The sequence below is a fragment of the Oncorhynchus tshawytscha genome, unplaced genomic scaffold (genome assembly GCF_018296145.1).
Source record: "Oncorhynchus tshawytscha isolate Ot180627B unplaced genomic scaffold, Otsh_v2.0 Un_contig_8471_pilon_pilon, whole genome shotgun sequence".
In the NCBI taxonomy this organism is placed as follows: domain Eukaryota; kingdom Metazoa; phylum Chordata; class Actinopteri; order Salmoniformes; family Salmonidae; genus Oncorhynchus; species Oncorhynchus tshawytscha.
In genome coordinates, this window is record NW_024609453.1 from 135,832 (window position 1) to 150,000 (window position 14,169).

The 14,169-nt window shown below is 42.7% G+C and overlaps 1 protein-coding gene across 2 annotated transcripts in view; it reads left to right on the forward strand.

Annotated features, from left to right (window-relative positions):
* The first annotated feature begins 11,102 nt into the window (after window positions 1-11,102).
* LOC121844894 (C-type lectin domain family 10 member A-like) overlaps window positions 11,103-14,169 on the forward strand; it is a 13,220-nt gene continuing 10,153 nt past the window's right edge. Inside the window, exons 1-3 of one of the 2 annotated variants that reach the window (XM_042315369.1) lie at window positions 11,106-11,389; window positions 12,278-12,394; window positions 12,526-12,630. In XM_042315369.1, the coding sequence (XP_042171303.1) occupies window positions 11,284-11,389; window positions 12,278-12,394; window positions 12,526-12,630 (328 nt within the window). In that variant the 5' untranslated portion in view covers window positions 11,106-11,283. Of the gene's footprint in view, window positions 11,390-12,277; window positions 12,395-12,525; window positions 12,631-14,169 lie in introns of both variants that reach the window. The other variant, XM_042315370.1, reaches the window with a different exon arrangement.

Genomic DNA, 14,169 nt, shown 5'->3' on the forward strand with positions numbered 1-14,169 from the left:
CAGTTTTTTCCAACTGCTTACACACAAAATCTTTTAATGTCACACGATTTTTGAAACCTCTCACTCAAAGTGCAAAACTACACTATATCCAAAACCATAAGCTATTTCCCAGCCTTTGACTCAGTTGTCGATTGCATAAAACACTTTTTTCAAGACACTACACACAATTCTCTACCTAAAACACAAAAATCTAACAGGAAGTGACTTGCTTTCCTTTTCCAAACACAACCAATCAAAATGCTACACTTATTCACCAGGTCACACACACACTCCTCACATGTGCAAACGCTAATAGCTTAACTGATCACAAACCAATCACTGCTTTACTGTAGTATAGGCCTATAAATATGTCAAAGGTCAGATTACCTGTTTTGAACAATGGATGCCAACAATGGACAGAGAGCAAGAGGAGTAGGAGGGAGAGGAAGAAGAGGACGAGGGTAAAGAAGAGAAGGAAGGAGAGCCATCTCTGATGAGATTAGGGCAACAATGGTTGATCATGTGATCAACCACGGTTTGACCATGAGAGAGGCTGGACTGAGAGTCCAGCCCAACTTAAGTCGATTTACAGTGGCGTCCATAATTCGACCCTTCAGAAATGAGAACAGGTATGCAATTATCTAATGACTATTTTAGCATTACAGTTATGTACTGTAAAATACATATGACTGCATAGTATTACATAAACATTTGTAACTCTAAGCCATCCATTTACTGCACTGCATTGAATGAATGAGGTTGGTTATCAGGCTGTACTACATGTTTTGTACATTGTTTTCAGTTCCTATGCTGAACACATACTGTGTTTGAATTCTGTACAGAGTGGAAAGGCAAAGACATCATGGAGGACGAGGACACTTGTTTACAGATGTACAAGAGACTGCAATTATAAATATGGTTTTGGCCAACAATGCAATTAGGATTCGAGAGATAAGAGAGCATATCTTGAATAATGACACCATACTTACCAACATCAATGCTGTAAGCCTGTCGACCACACAACGCATCCTCCAACGGCACTGAGTGACGATGGAACAACTTTACTGTCGACCATACAACACATCCTCCAACGGCACCGAGTGACGATGAAACAACTTTACAAGGTGCCATTTGAGAGAAACTCTGACAAGAATATGCGATATAGTGTGTACTGTTCTGGTCCAAAACCGGTTTGCCACCCATCCACAATTTGTAGTTTTGTACCTACCCCCATATTCACCTTTTCTAAATCCCATAGAGGAATTCTTCTCAGCCTGGCACTGGAAAGTGTATGATCGCCAACCCTATGCCCGCATGCCGCTTCTCCAGGCAATGGAGGACGCATGTGGGGACATAGAGGGTGCCTCTGTCCAAGGTATCTTGTGATGTGGACGAAGTATTGTGGCCAGACCCAGGCCGGAGAAGAGATGAAGCGTAGCTTAGCACTGGTGACTGCCCCCCCCCTGCCAATCCCTGTACTGCCCCCCGGGACCCCACACACAAGTGTGTTATTTACTGTATTCTAAAGAATATACTTTTGGTTTACATATGTTTATGGTTTTGTTGTATGCTACTGTATACAACAGTAATGTTTGGCCTAATAAATATTCTCTGTTTCTACATTGCATTGGTGTTTACAGTGTACTTGTTACCCCTCTCAGCAGATGACTTTCACTGTAGAACATTGTATTGAAATGTAGATATAAGCCTATGAAAGACCAAAGAGCTTTAGATTTAGAACAACAGTGTTTACATGGTATATCCAAAAATGTACTATTATGAAAGCAGTGTTTGCCATTTGATGCAAATGCTTCATTCTGACATGTGTTCATGGCATTTTGAATGAGATGTGAGGCATTTTGCATTTTGTGTGTGCAGTTTTGGGAATTGTGTGTAGAGTTTTGAGAAAAAAAGGAGACAGTTTTGAAAACGTGTGTGAGCAGTTGGAAAAAAACTATAAGAAGCAGTTACCAGTGGTGGTTGGTGCTGTTTAAGATGAGGGAGGACGTTTTGTTTTTTCCATGAGCATGGCCTTATTTCAATTACAGCATATTGGATGACTGTCATCCATATTCCATTCACCCAGTTCAACGTAACAGCGATAGGTTTAGGCTAATTTTCTCTATACCCATCATGAGGTTGCTACAACCTGTCCTATGAATGAAAGTTTACAACGTAGGTCCACACAGATCGAGATAAAAATTTGAGGCGACAGACAGTGACACATGGACAGACAGTGACACATGGACAGACAGTGACACATGGACAGACAGTGACACATGGACAGACAGTGACACATGGACAGACAGTGACACACGGACAGACAGTGACACATGGACAGACAGTGACACACGGACAGACAGTGACACACGGACAGACAGTGACACACGGACAGACAGTGACACACGGACAGACAGTGACACACGGACAGACAGTGACACACGGACAGACAGTGACACACGGACAGACAGTGACACATGGACAGACAGTGACACATGGACAGACAGTGACACAATCATAACACCATGCATACTCTTGCCTGCATCTAGTTGATGTAGGGTGCAATCATTAGCCCAACAGTTGCAAATGAGAGTTTCTATTGGACAAATTCAAGGTATGTTTCTCCTTGTTTTTAACAGAATCAGCAGAATGAATTCACCCCTGTAAACACAGCTCAATTTCATAGCAGCCATGTTGTATTCCTTCTTGCGACTATGCACTCTCCTCCGATCACCTTTTCCCTTTGCTTGTGAACTTCAATGCACAACACATCAGCTGTATGTGACCAGGCGAAAACACCTTTCCAAGCCAAACCATATCAAAACTGCTAGACACAGCCTACATCGTTGTCTCCATATTAGCTAAAGTAATGTCATAGTCAGCATAGCTAATAGAACTAATGTAAACAAAGTACAATCATGCTGTACAGTGTAGTCAGTAATCAGTTTAGCAGTTACACCAGCGGGCCCTGGTGGCAATAAATGAATAAAACCAAAAACTTACACAGTGCCCAAAGAAAGGCCAGATGTATTCAGAATGGTGTCGTCTGTGTAGAGGTGGATCAGGGAATCTGCAGCAAGAGCGACATCGTTGATATATACAGAGGAAAGAGTCGCCCGAGAATTGAACTCTGTGGCACCCCCATAGAGACTGCTAGAGGACCGGACAACAGGCCCTCCGATTTGACACACTGAACTCTATCTGAGAAGTAGTTGGTGAACCAGGCAAGGCAGTCATTTGAGAAACCAAGGCTGTTGAGTCTGCCAATAAGAATACAGTGATGAACAGTACTGTCTTTTATCGATGGTGGTTATGATATTGTTTAGTACCTTGAGCGTGGCTGAGGTGCAGCGGAGAAGGTACGTTGGGATTCGAAATGGTCAGTGATCTGTTTATTGACTTGGCTTACGAAGACTTTAGAAAGGCAGGGCAGGATGGATATAGGCCTGTAACAGTTTGGGTCTAGAGTGTCACCCCCTTTGAAGAGGGGGATGACTGCGGCAGCTTTCCAATCTTTAGGGATCTCGGACGCTACGAAAGAGAGGTTGAACAGACTGGTAGTAGGGGCTGCAACAATGGCGGCAGATAATTTTAGAAAGAGAGGGTCCAGATTGTCTAGCCCGGCTGATTTGTACGGGTCCAGGTTGTGCAGCTCTTTCAGAACATCTGCTATCTGGATTTGGAGAGGCTTGGGCAAGTAGCTGCGGGGGGTGCGGAGATGTTGGCCAGGGTTGGGGTAGCCAGGAATAAAGTATGGCCAGCCGTAGGGAAATGCTTCTTGAAATTCTTGATTATCGTGGATTTATCGGTGGTGACAGTGTTACCTAGCCTCAGTGCAGTTTGCAGGTGGGAGGAGGTGCTCTTATTCTCCATGGACTTTACAGTGTCCCAAAACTTTTTGGAGTCAGAGCTACAGGATGCAAATTTCTGTTTGAAAAAGCTAGCCTTTGCTTGACTGACTGCGTGTATTGGTTCCTGACTTCCCTGAAAAGTTGCATATCGCGGGGACAACCTCATGTATCTGGGTCCGTGGTCAAACGACCACCCCTCATCACTGTCAAACACTCCCTATAACACTTCAGCGAGCAGGATGTTTTTGTGCTGATCGAGGGCAGTCAGGTCTGGAGTGAACCAAGGGCTATATCTGTTCTTTGTTCTACATTTTTTGAATGGGTCATGATTATTTAAGATGGTGAGGAAATTACCAGGCATCCTCTACGGACGGGATGAGGTAAATATCCTTCCAGGATACCCGGGCCATGTCGATTAGAAAGGCCTGCTCGCTGAAATGTTATAGGGAGTGTTTGACAGTGATGAGGGATAGCCGTTTGACCACGGACCCATAGTGGATGCAGACAATGAGGCAGTGATCGCTGAGATCCTGATTGAAAACAGCAGAGGTGTATTTGAAGGGCAAGTTGGTCAGGATAATATCTGTGAGGGTGCCCATGTTTACAGATTTAGGGTTGCACCTGGTGGGTTCCTCAATAATTTGTGTGAGATTGAGGGCATCTAGTTTAGATTGTAGGAATGCCAGGTTGTTGTTAAGCATATCCCAGTTTAGGTCACCTAACAGAACTAACTCTGAAGACAGATGGGCAGTCAGGTCTCTAACTCTGTGTTGTTGTTTGTCTCGCACTGCTTTGCTTTATCTTGGCCAGGTCGCAGTTGTAAATGATAACTTGTTCTCAACTAGCCTACCTGGTTAAATAAAGGTGAATAAAAAAAATAACCCCCCTAACCCTAACCCCCTAACCCTCACCCCCTAACCCCTAACTACCCTAACCCTAAACACCCTAACAACCCTAACACTAACCCTAACCAACCTAACAACCCTAACCCCCTAACCACACAAATCACCCTAACCCTAACCACCCTAACAACCCTAACCCTAACCACCCTAATCCCCCTAACCCTAACCACCCTTACCACCTTAACCCCTAACTCTAACCACCCTTACCACCCTAATCCCCCTAACCCTAACCACCCTAACCACCATAATCCCCCTAACCCTAATCCCCCTAACCCTAACCCTCCTAACCCTAACCCCCAACCCTAACCCCCTAACCCTAACCACCCTAACAAGCCTAACCCTAAACCACCCTAACCCCTAACCTCACTAATCTCCCTAACCCTAAACACCCTAACAACCCTAACACTAACCCTAACCAACCTAACAACCCTAACCCCTAACCACACGAATCACCCTAACCCTAACCCTAACCACCCTAATCCCCTAACCCTAACCACCCTTACCACCTTAACCCCCTAACCCTAACCACCCTTACCACCCTAATCCCCTAACGCTAACCACCCTAACCACCATAATCCCCTAACCCTAACCACCCTAATCCCCCTAACCCTAATCCCCCTAGCCCTAACCACCCTAAACCCCCTAACCCTAATCCCCCTTACCACCCTAATCCCCTAACCCTAAGCACCCTTACCACCTTAACCCCCTAACCCTAACCCTAACCACCCTTACCACCCTAATCCCCTAACCCTAACCACCCTTACCACCTTAACCCCTAACCCTAACCACCCTTACCACCCTAATCCCCTAACCACCCTAACCACCGAATCCCCCTAACCCTAACCCTTACCACCTAACCCCCTAACCCTAACCACTCTTACCACCCTAATCCCCCTAACCCTAACCACCCTAACCACCGAATCCCCTAACCCTAACCACCCGAATCCCCTAACCCCCTAACCCTAACCACCCTTACCACCCTAATCCCCTAACCCTAACCACCCTTACCACATTAACCCCCTAACCCTAACCACCCTTACCACCTTAACCCCCTAACCCTAACCACCCTTACCACCCTAATCCCCTAACCCTAACCACCCTTACCACCCTAATCCCCCTAACCACCCTAATCCCCCTAACCCTAACCACCCTTACCACCTTAATCCCCCTATCCCTAACCACCCGAACCACCCTAATCCTAATCCCCCTAACCACCCTAACCCTAAACACCCTATCCCTAACCAACCTAACCCTAAACACCCTAACCACCTGTGGTAAATTCAATTGAGTGGACATGATTTGGAAAGGCACACACTTGTCTATATAAGGTCCCACAGTTGACAGTACATGTCAGAGCAAAAACCAAGCCGTGGGGTCAAAGGAATTTTCCGTAGAACTCTGAGACAGGATTGTGTCGAGGCACAGATCTGGGGAAGGGTACCAGAAAATGTCTTCAGTATTGAGGGTTGAAAATAGCTGTTCAGCGATGCTCCTCATCCAACCTGCTAGAGTTTGAGAGAATCAACAGAGAAGGGGAAAAATAATAATGCTAAGCTTGTAGCATCATAGCCAATGTCTTGACTTTACTTTCGTTAATCTGATGATTGTTATTTATTTAATCCGCTAACTATGTTAAATTATTACTCGATTCAATTAATCATGTAACAATAAACTAGTTAGGATTCGGGGCACAACGGAAGAGTTTGTTTAATAACCTCTTAAGGTATAGGGGGCAGCATTTTCACTTTTGGATAAATAGCGTGCCCAATTTCAACTTCCTGCTACTCATGCCAGGAATATATGATATGCATATGATTAGTAGATGTGGATAGAAAACACTCTGAAGTTTCAATCATGTCTGTGACTATAACAGAATTTATGTAGCAGGCAAAACCCAGAGGACTAACTGTTCAGATTTTATTTTTTTTGCCTCTGACTGTGCCCTCTGTTGTCTTTGCCAAGAGATATTTGATAGGGAACATTTTACATTTAATACCACTTCCACTGGATGTCACCAGTCTTTAGAATTTGGTTGATGTTATTCATTTGTGCAAAGAAGAAGAAGCACATCCTGGAACAAGGTTAAAAGGAGCATGGTTTGTTTACTTGCTGTATTGAATACAGATTGCCCAGTCTTCAATTTAATCGATTATTAACATTTAAAAATACCTAAAGTTGTATTACAAAAGTAGTTTGAAATATTTTGGCAAAGTTTATAGGCAACTTTTGAAATGTTTTGTAGTGACGTTCTGTTTTTGTAAGCTGTTTTTTTCTGGATCAAACGTGCTTTATAAATGGACATTTTGGTTATATATGGACGGAATTCATCGAAAAAAAGGACCAATTGTGATGTTTATAGAACATATTGGAGTGCCAACAAAAGAAGCTCGTCAAAGGTAATGCATGTTTTATATTTTATTTCAGCGTTTTGTGTAGCGCCTGCAGGTTTGAAATATACTACCCTCTTTATTGACATAGTGCTATCGTCAGATAATAGCTTCTTAATGCTTTCGCCGAAAAGCTTTTTAAAATCTGACATGTTGGCTGGATTCACAACGAGTGTAGCTTAAATTGAGTATCTTACATTTTGATTTAATGAACGTTTGATTTTATATCATTATTTGAATTTGCCGCTCTGCATTTTCCCTGTTTTTTCCCCCAAGTGAGACGCAAGCATCCCCTATACCATAAGAAGTTAAGTTCTTTCAGCTCATTGGGAGTCTAGCATCCCACCTTGACAACATCCGTTGAAATTGCAGAGCACCAAATTCAAATGACAAAAATAGTAATAATAAACATTCATGAAAATACAAGTGTTATACAGTTAAAAGATTCACTTCTTGTTAATCCAGCTGCTTTGTCAGATTTCAAAAGGCTTTACGGTGAAAGCATACCATGTGATTATCTGAGGACTCCCTGCTTACAAGAGGATACAAATATTTTCTAAACAAGCAGAGGCGTCACGAAAGTCAGAAATAGCGCTAAAATAAATCACAAACCTTTGAAGATCTTCCTCTGTTGGCATTCCAAAAGGTCCCAGCTACACAATAAATGGTCGTTTTGTTCGAAAAAGTCCCTCTATATATCCCAAAAACAAAATTTTGTTGGCGCAGTTAAAAGATGAACTTCTTGTTAATCCAGCTGCTTTGTCAGATTTCAAAAAGGCTTTACGGCGAAAGCATACCATGCGATTATCTGAGGACGCCCTGCTTACAAAAGCATACAAACATTTTCCAGTCAGAAATAGCAATAAAATAAATCACTAACCTTTGAAGATCTTCCTTTGTTGGCATTCCAAAGGGTCCCAGCTACACAATAAATGGTTGTTTTGTTCGAAAAAGTTCCTCTTTATATCCCCAAAACAAAAAAAAGTTTTGTTGTCGCGTAATCCATTGGCTCAAAGGCGGTCAAAACATGCAGACGAATACATCCTAATAGTACCGGTAAAGTTCGTCGAAACATGTCAAATGATCTTTATAATTAATGATCAGGTTGTCATTTATCTAAATAATCGATAATACTTCAACCGGACAATAGGGTATTCAATAGAAAGGAAAAAGAACGAAGAGCACGCACATTTAAGAAAACAAGCCTCAAACCATGTCTAAAGACTGTTGACATCTAGTGGAAGCCATAGGAACAGCAATCTGGGCGCTAAACCCCTATATAGTCAATAGGCTTTCAATGGAAAACCCCTCACATCAAAAAAATCCCATTTCCTGGATGGAGTTTCCTCGGGTTTTCACCTGCCATATCAGTTCTGTTATACTTACAGACATTATTTTAGTTTTAGAAACTTCAGAGTGTTTTCTATCCAATGCCTCCAATTATATGCATATCCTAGCTTCTGGGCCTGAGTAGCAGGCAGTTTACTTTGGGCACGTCTATCATCAGAAATCCAAATACTGCCCCCTAGCCCAAAAGTTACCATCTCCTGAAATTCTCTATAAGGTATGTATCTATTACACCAATAAACAGTCATCTGATTAATCATTACCTCTTACCATATCATCATTCTGAACAGTTGTAACCTTATGCATCTGCAACAACCCCAGCCTCACTCATGATTCAGTACCACACCAATTGGTTTAATTATTTATTTACTAGCTACTAAAATGAGTAAACAGGATAACATGCACACTTAATACATGAGAAGAAAGTCCCTAGCGGACTGACAATATGATGACTTATTACACAGAGATGGAGAGGGGTAAAAGGGAGAGAGAGAGAAAAAGGGACACTTATCGTGGATACATTCTAGAACTATTCTCACATTAATCATATACTTTGCACACAAACTGCCACCCGTTTGGAATAAGAAATCATGAATGTATTTACTTGTGAGTGCCCTTACTCGCCATCTATCTCTGTCGGAACCAGGCCTTGTTAGCCTTTCAGCGGCACCTGAAAGGGTCCAGACCTGTCTCTTCTACTATTGTTCACTCTGGAAGACAGCCAGCCATGTCGACGATTCCCATTGGTGATGATGGTAGGAGAATATGGTGATGTAAGACTCATAGTAGGGTTGGATGGTTTGAAGCGTAGTGGGATGGCCCCTCTTAGATATGCTTTCCTCCATTTCTGACTTAGGGCAGCTAATCAGCCGTACCAGTGATTGTCTGGGAGGAGAACTTCTGGCCTACACCTCATGTTGATTATTCAGGATTCAGGATTCAGACCACTTTATACGCACTGCAGCAACCTGGCAATGTTCTGGTCTAGTATGTTAATTCTTAGCCAGTTCTTTTAATTACTCTGGTCGAAAAGGACGGTTCTATCAGATCGACACGCTCTTCTGACCTCACTCGGGGCGTGGCTACTTAATCTGTCTAGGACTGGGGTTCCGCCTCGCCAACAGCCAATGAAATTGCAGGGCACCAAATACAAATCAACAGAAATCTCATAAATCAATTTCTCAAACATACAAGTATTTTACACCATTTTAAAGATTACATTCTCATTAATCCAGCCACAGTGTCTGAATTCAAAAATACTTTACAGCGAAAGCTCCACAAACAATTATGTTAGGTCACCACCAAGCCACAGAAAAACCCAGCCATTTTTACGGCCAAAGAGAGGAGTCACAAAAAGCACAAATAGAGATAAAATTAATCACTAACCTTTGATGATCTTCATCAGATGACACTGATAGGACCTCATGTTACACAATACGTGTATGTTTTTTTTCTATAAAGTGCATATTTATATAAAAAAATCTAATTTTACATTGGCGCGTTAGGTTCAGTAGTTCTAAAACATGCGGTGTTAAAATGTTAAAAACATTTTTTTTTAAACTTTACGGAAAAAGCATAATCTGAGAGCCCAAACAAGTCAAAAGAAATATCCGCCATGTTGCGCAGTCAACATTAGTCATAAACAGCATTATAGATATTCACTTAACTTTGATGATCTTCATCAGAATGCACTCCCAGGAATCACAGTTCCACAATAAATGTTTGTTTTCCTCGATAATGTCCATCATTTATGTCAATTTATGTCCAAATAGCTTCTCTTGTTAGGGAGTTTGGTAAACAAATCCAAAAGCGTGTTCAGGTCCAGTTCAGGTCACACTCATGTGAAATGCGCGTAACCAGGACCTGGCTCTCTGTCGGACCACTGACTCAAAGAGCTCTCATCCGGTCCCACTTCACAGTCGAAGCCTGAAACAATGTTCTAAAGACGGTTGACATCTAGTGGAAGCCTTAGGAAGTGCAACATGACCCATATCCCACATCCCACTGTGTATTCGATAGGGCTGAGTTCAAAAACTACAAACCTCACATTTGTTTCTTTTATTTCTTATTTTTTCCCTATCTACTTTTTACTTAACATGTATTTTTCTTAAAACTGCATTGTTGATTAAGGGCTCGTCAGTCAGCATTTCACTGTAAGGTCTACACCTGTTGTATTCAGCATTTCACTGTAAGGTCTACTACACCTGTTGTATTCAGCATTTCACTGTAAGGTCTACTACGCCTGTTGTATTCAGCATTTCACTGTAAGGTCTACTACACCTGTTGTATTCAGCATTTCACTGTAAGGTCTACTACACCTGTTGTATTCAGCATTTCACTGTAAGGTCTACTACACCTGTTGTATTCAGCATTTCACTGTAAGGTCTACTACACCTGTTGTATTCAGCATTTCACTGTAAGGTCTACTACACCTGTTGTATTCGGCGCATGTGACAAATAAAATTTGATTTGATTTGATTGATTAAGGGCTCTTCAACAACGTGAGACCTGACTGACCTCAGAGAGAGAGAGAGACAAAGCTGGTCTTTCTCACACGTGTCCCAATGTTAGTTTTACTGTTAGGGTAAACACACACACACAGCACAACACTCACACAGACTCAGTAGGTGGCTCAAAGTGCAGGTTGAGGTGCAGTGACCGATAGTTTGGGTCCCAAACACACACACCACTCAGAGACTTAGTCGCGAACGCACTCTGGATTTCCATCCACTCACTATAGAATAGAACTACAATATCTATAGATTAGAACTGTAATATCTATAGAATAGAACTAGAATATCTACAGAATAGGTTGTGATGAAGGAGCCTGGGTCCGTCCAGGGGTCTGTTGTCATGACTACAGAATATCATGACGACTTCCAAAATACAGACACCAGCGACAACCGACCCTTCTGGACCAAAGGTGTGTGTGTGTGTAGTGTGTATGGTGTGTGTGTGTGTGGTTGTGTGTGTATGGTGTGTGTGTGTGGTTGTGTATTTTGTGTATGGTGTGTGCGGTTGTGTGTGTGTGGTGTTTGTGTGTGGTTGTGTGTGTGTGTGGTTGTGTTGTGTGTATGGTGTTTGTGGGGTTGTGTGTGTGTGTGGTCATGTGTATAGTGTGTGTGTGTGTGGTTGTGTATTTTGTATGTGTGGTGTGGTGTGTGTGTGTGTGGTTGTGTGTGTAGTGTGCATGGTGTGGGTGTGTGTGTTTGTGTGTGTAGTGTGAGTGTGTGTGTGTGGTTGTGTGTGTAGTGTTTGTGTAGTTTGTGTGTGTAGTGTATGTGGTGTGGTTGTGTGTGTGATGTTTCAGTGCTTTAGATCAGTGCTTCCCAAAACTCTCCTTGGGAGACCAGACATTTCACAACTTTGATTTAGCCCTGAACTAGCTCACCTGATTGACCTAGTCAAGGGCTTGATGATTAGTTGACAAGTTGAATCGAGTGTGTTTGCTCTAATAAATAAATCCAATACATGGAAAAGCTGGAGGTACCTGAAGAAAGGTTTGAGATCCACTGGGCTAGAGTCCCAAGGTAAGAAGAGGTTTGAGATCCACTGGGTAAGAGTTTTGAGAACCGCTTGGTTAGAGTCCTCAGGGGAGGAGAGGTTTGAAATACACTTGGTTAGTCCCAATGTGAGGAGAGGTATGAGAACCTCTGGATTAGAGCATAGTGTAACAACAGGACACATACAGTGTGTGACGTGTGCTGGCTCTACGTATAACTTACTATATGAAGTGTGTGTGTGTTCGTGTGTGTGTGTGTGATTGTGTGTTTGTGTGTGTGTGTCTCGGTGTGTTTGTGTCTTTGTGTAGAGCCGGAGTCGGGGTTAGGCCAAGCGCACCAATCAGGCAGAGGTAGATGGATGTGGGCGGGGCCTGTTCTGTCTGCTTTCTTCCTATTGGCTCTGATCATCTTTGTCTCCGTCAGCAGTGAGTACACACACATGTACACTCGCACACTCACACTATTGTGTCTAACCCATACTCTCGTGTGTGTGTGTGTGTGTGTGTGTGTGTGTGTGTGTGTGTGTGTGTGTGTGTGTGTGTGTGTGTGTGTGTAGATAGGAATACTGACAGCAGGTTCTCGTCAATAGAAAAGACTGTTGCCAACCTGAGTTTGGCTGTTCAGACTGTCATCACCACTCTACAACAGAGCAAAGCCTCAGGTACACACCCACACACCACACACCCACTACACACACACACCCACACACCACACACCACTACACACCACACACCCACTACACACCCACACACCACACACCCACACACTACACGCTCAGGTCCTCCGAGAAAGAAAGAAAGAAAGAAAGAAAGAAAGAAAGAAAGAAAGAAAGAAAGAAAGAAAGAAAGAAAGAAAGAAAGAAAGAAAGAAAGAAAGAAAGGAAGAAAGAAAGAAAGGAAGAAAGAAAGAAGAAAAGGAAAAAATCCAGTGAGATTGCTGAGGCAAACATGTTTAGTTTTGCCCAACCTAGGTCGAGGCACAGACACGGTCTCAATGGGGATAGCTGAGCTGACTACACTGACTGTGCTTGTGGCAGACTCCACTAAGCTGGCAGGCTGGCTAACAGCCTGTTGCCTGGCCTGAACCCTATTTCATTGTGGAGCTAGAGGAGTTAGAGCCATGTCTATGTTGGTAGATAAGATGAGAGCACCCCTCCAGCTAGGATGGAGTCCGTCACTCCTCAACAAGTCAGGCTTGGTCCTGTTTGTGGGTGAGTTCCAGAAAGAGGGCCAAATATCTACAAATTCTATCTTTTGGGAGGGGCAGAAAACAGTTTTCAACCAGCGATTGAGTTGAGAGACTGCTGTAGAGCTCATCACTCCCCTTAACTAGGAGGGAGCCAGAGACAATTACTGGATGCCGACACTCACACACACACCACACACAACAAACACTGACCATGCACACACACAGACCATGCACACACCACACATCCACATACGATGCATACACACTAAACATCCACACTGTTTTCACTGTTAAGAGTTAAACCAATCCCAAAATGCACTAATAATTTAGCACTGGTATTCAGTATAACATGACATGATATTTAGCATTAAACATGAACTGATTACTAGAGTAGGTTGAATTTAATAATTAAATTGAGCTTATTAAACTGATTAAAAAGGGTGATTTTAATCATTCAATTGAGCATGTTAAATTAAGCATGTTAAACTGTTTTAAAAGGGTGATTTTAATCATTCAATTGAGCATGTTAAATTAAGCATGTTAAACTGTTTTAAAAGGGTGATTTTCTAGATCTGTAGTGTTGCTGTAAGGAAGGCAGGTTCCACACAGACGTCGGAGGAGTCTCCTTTTGGCTACTATTTTATTTGTACACTTTTCTTTCCTTAATTGGATTTTTACACACCTCTCATATATATGCACACACTAGGATGTAGTGGAGTGTGACGTTGTATGCTATCCCTCACACCACTCGTGGGGATGTATGTGTATGCTTTGTATATGTTAAAAATATGTGTATAGGCACATCCCCTTTCATGTTCATGTGTGTATGCATGTGTGCCCCCACCCCATCCTTGGTCCCAACCCTACTGACGGAGAGACACTAACACTCAGCCATCGCATCACAGGGCCTTTTTACCAGTAGGCTACCCTAAAAATAGATTGGTGGCCATTAGGACCGTAAACATAGAACTTTAATAGCAATAATTTAATTCTAACCCTAACCTTAACCATT